The sequence below is a fragment of the Alosa alosa genome, chromosome 19, assembly GCF_017589495.1.
Source record: "Alosa alosa isolate M-15738 ecotype Scorff River chromosome 19, AALO_Geno_1.1, whole genome shotgun sequence".
Classification (NCBI taxonomy): Eukaryota; Metazoa; Chordata; class Actinopteri; order Clupeiformes; family Clupeidae; genus Alosa; species Alosa alosa.
In genome coordinates this window covers 26902151-26905887 of record NC_063207.1, presented here as the reverse complement: position 1 = coordinate 26905887, position 3737 = coordinate 26902151, and the positions used below count along the sequence as shown (strand labels likewise).

The window sequence follows — 3737 nt, the reverse complement described above, 5'->3', positions numbered from 1 at the left end:
TCTTCTGATTCATTAGTCATTTTTTTTAAATAAATGTTTTTTTTATCATGATGTGTTTCTGACTTGTTAGGTCTAGAATAAAGGTATCGTTTGGCATATACAGTACCTCACAATACAGTCATGCTATGTGACAATCCTTTCTGTAAAACAAAAAAAAAATCAGGCCTGCTGGACCAACAGGTTAAGCTTTCTTGTTTGACAGCAACAAGCAACAAAGAAAAGGAAGAGGTTAGCAAAACAAAGGTGCACCATTCACAGGTAAATGAGGATGGGCTCTTTTGAGAAAACTTTCAAAACACTGTTTGACAATCTGTGTAAAGAGACAGAAGTGTCTGTTTTGACATGGTCAACTTTGTCATGACGCACAAATGCAGTATTGACATCTGCCCACATACTGAACGCAGTCTAACCCATTCACACCTACAGTAGGTGTGGAGCCAACAACAATTATGAACATGTCTTTGTATCCAACTCGTTTGTTCAGTCCGAGGAGGATTTACTGAAGTCAAGTTCGGGTGACTGGCACATCTAAACTTATTCTACCAAAGTTATTTCAAAATGCAACTGAAGCAGTAAAGATCTCCCTGACCTACCACACTGTTTTCCAGCTTATGGTCTTTATCCAGCCACATTGGCAACAGAATGGAGGTCTCATGGAATTTCAGGTTTGGGATTGTCATTCTTGGGGACTCAGCAGTAGGAAAGTCCTCTCTTCTCCATCGCTACACTGAGGGCATATTTGATGACTCAAGGCTGTCTCCGCTTGGAATTGATTTTAAAGTTCATCATGTGGATTTTGACCCTGGTATTGTGGTGAAACTGCTCCTGTGGGACACTGCTGGACAAGAGAGATTCAGGTAAGCTGTCAATCATATTAAACATTTTATTAACACCAGACAATACAAATTGTATTATTATACAGTATCACAGCACGGATCAGTAACAACATTACTATGTTATGGCATAGCAATAAGAATGTAATATATACGTTTTGTTCCCTCATGGCAGACAGGACTGGTTAATTTTCTGATAATTTACAAATGGACCATTTCACTGCCTGGAGACAGGTTTACATGTATTTCATTTCCATTAATTGATCTACTGATACTTGCCTTCACACAGGTCAATTGCCAAGTCCTACATGAGGAATTCTGTTGGTTGTTTGCTCGTGTTTGACTTGTCCCAGAGACAGACCTTTGAGCGCATCTGCAGCTGGCAACAGGAAGTGCTTGACTACGTCAAACCCAACCCCATGATATTCCTGCTGGTGGGCCACAAGTGTGACCTGGATGTACAGAGGCAGGTCACGACCGAGGAAGCAGAGGCCTTGGCTAAGAAGCTCAACATGGTGGGCTATCTGGAAGTCTCCTCCAAGGACAACACAAATGTCAGCCTGGCATTTCAGAATTTGGCCCAGGGAATCTACAATCAGTACCAGAAACGCCGAATCTCCATCCGAGACGGATGGTATGGACTTACAGTTGGAGCACCTGTGCAGATCGACCCTCCCCAGACAAAGCCATCTGGCTGCCAGTGTGGCTGAGGATGGATAGAGGCCTATAGCTGCCTAGTTATGCAACCTAGAACCGTTATATAGAGACATGATTCCAAAATGATTTTTGCTGTCTCAGACACAATCTAACATTACGATTTAAATTTAAGAGGAAATTCACAATAAATTCAAACCATTTCTTTTAACTTTGTGATGGACAATCTGAAAATGTATTAAAATGGAAGTATAGATAGTTGCCAACGTTCCATCCAATTAGAGAGTGGAAATATCCCTTTATGTGCCACATTAGCTTTCCTGTACATGCGCATAGCAGGAAGGAGCTGTCACTGCTTGCTTTCCCCCTTTATTCGTCTGTCTGCATTCATGCCTATCGGGGCCCCTTGGAAGTGTCTCTTAACCAGTCCTTTGTAAGTCTGCACCTATGCTCTGCCTGTCTGGGTCACCCAGTGGCATGGGAAGGGGAAGTGATCATTTCACACTTGACACAGACAAACAGTGGCACAGAAGCTGTGCGACTGATTAACTGACACCAATTCAGGACTTTGCTTTACTTTACTGTGAAGAGCTTGAGTGGTCACATGATGAGTGTGTTTGCCTCATTGATGCTGGACATGTTTCCCTCAAATAGACCATAGCGGTCCAAAGCTTGCTTGGTAATGTTAGCCCGGGAATAGATGTTGTTTCCTCATACGTTTTTACACCAGCACAGTATTTAAACGTGAGTAATTCTTTAAGGATGACGTGTCTAATAAACTGTTGTGAAGCTCCACACTGACTGTATTGTCTCAAATGTTGATTCTGTTGTATTCACTTTGATTGACTGCCCAGAAAGAAAATTAATGATCATGGTGTAGACCAGCAATCATTCAACCATTGATCATACCATAAAAACAAAGGGGATTCAGAGAGAGATCATTTAATGGAGTGGCTCCCATTTTGGATTTCTAATGACATGTTTTGCACAACCTGATCATAGTCTTAGCCAGGGTTCCCACTATTAAGTCACATGTCAAATTTCCTGACTTTTCCCTGACTTTCACTGACTAAAAAGCTAAAACACCCATATGTATCTTGCCTGAAGTTGCATCTTGTTGATGAGCAAGAGAGGCATAAATGGGTGGGAAAAAGATCAAGTAGGCCAACGGTAGCAACCATGCGATATATGAAATATGTGAAATAATGCAGTAAAGAATAATGCATGAATACATTTAAACATGCTTAAATTCCCTGATATTCCATGACTTTTCCTAAAAAATGACCATATGTCTGGAATAGACCTTTTATTCCATTCAATGACCCGTGAGACCCCCGATTAGCTCATCAACATTTGCAAAGCTCCAGATGATCCCTGTGTGAAGAAGATGTGTTAGTCTTTCTCAGACACAGGATGTGTGTTGTTATGTAATAATTCTGTCATGTACATGCTCTGTTCACATAAGCCACATATAAACACACCATTCACAGGTGGGGAATCACAAAATCTACGAAATCTGTCAATGAGCAAAACTAACATTCTAGGTGTTCATAAACCCCGCTGATATTTTGATTGTGGTTCTCAGTGGTGGACTTAAGAGTAAAGATGGCCAAGAGGATTTTATGAAAAACTTGACGAGTGCAGGTCTTCAAAAGGTCTTCTGAAGTCAACATCATAAGAGGATTATGCTGGTTCATGAGCAATTAACAGCTATTACTGCAGTTTTCAGAGACAATTGACAGTGTGATCTTCACACCTAGTGCTTGGAATAAGACAACAATTTGATAAATGTTTGCAATTCAATAAACACTGATTCTCTATACAAAGCACATGACCTTTTTTAAAAGGAAGGAAAAAATGAAAAGGATAGTATTTTCCATTTGATTAAGATTGTTGAAACACAGTGCCATCTAAAGGCACTCCTTAATAATAGCCGCTAATCTTTGAGAGTTTACAGCCACATTTGTACATCTAAACTGAACAATTACTAGACCTACTGGATGTTATAGTTCAATTTCCAGCAGTGAAATGGAAGATGTGCTTAACTTACACGTAATTTCAGACATACCCACCAGTTTAAAGTCATTAGTGAAAATATATTTGTGAGCTAGAATTTATTTGCCTTTTCGTCAGCTTTTTTATTAAGGTTTACACAATGTGAAGTATGAAAGACTAAAGTATGCAAAATGCAGTGGCCTGCCCAAACTTTCTGATGTAGGCCTATACACTTTGTAATATTATTTGTAATAC

At 40.0% G+C, this 3737-nt stretch overlaps 1 protein-coding gene across 1 annotated transcript; it reads left to right on the top strand.

Annotated features, from left to right (window-relative positions):
• The first annotated feature begins 505 nt into the window (after nucleotides 1-505).
• On the top strand, nucleotides 506-2282 carry LOC125284162 (ras-related protein Rab-39A). The gene is made up of 2 exons (XM_048227956.1): nucleotides 506-857; nucleotides 1123-2282. Exons 1-2 carry the CDS (start codon nucleotides 643-645, stop codon nucleotides 1541-1543), a joined length of 636 nt encoding a protein of 211 aa, XP_048083913.1. The 5' UTR covers nucleotides 506-642; the 3' UTR covers nucleotides 1544-2282.
• The last annotated feature ends 1455 nt before the right edge of the window (nucleotides 2283-3737 follow it).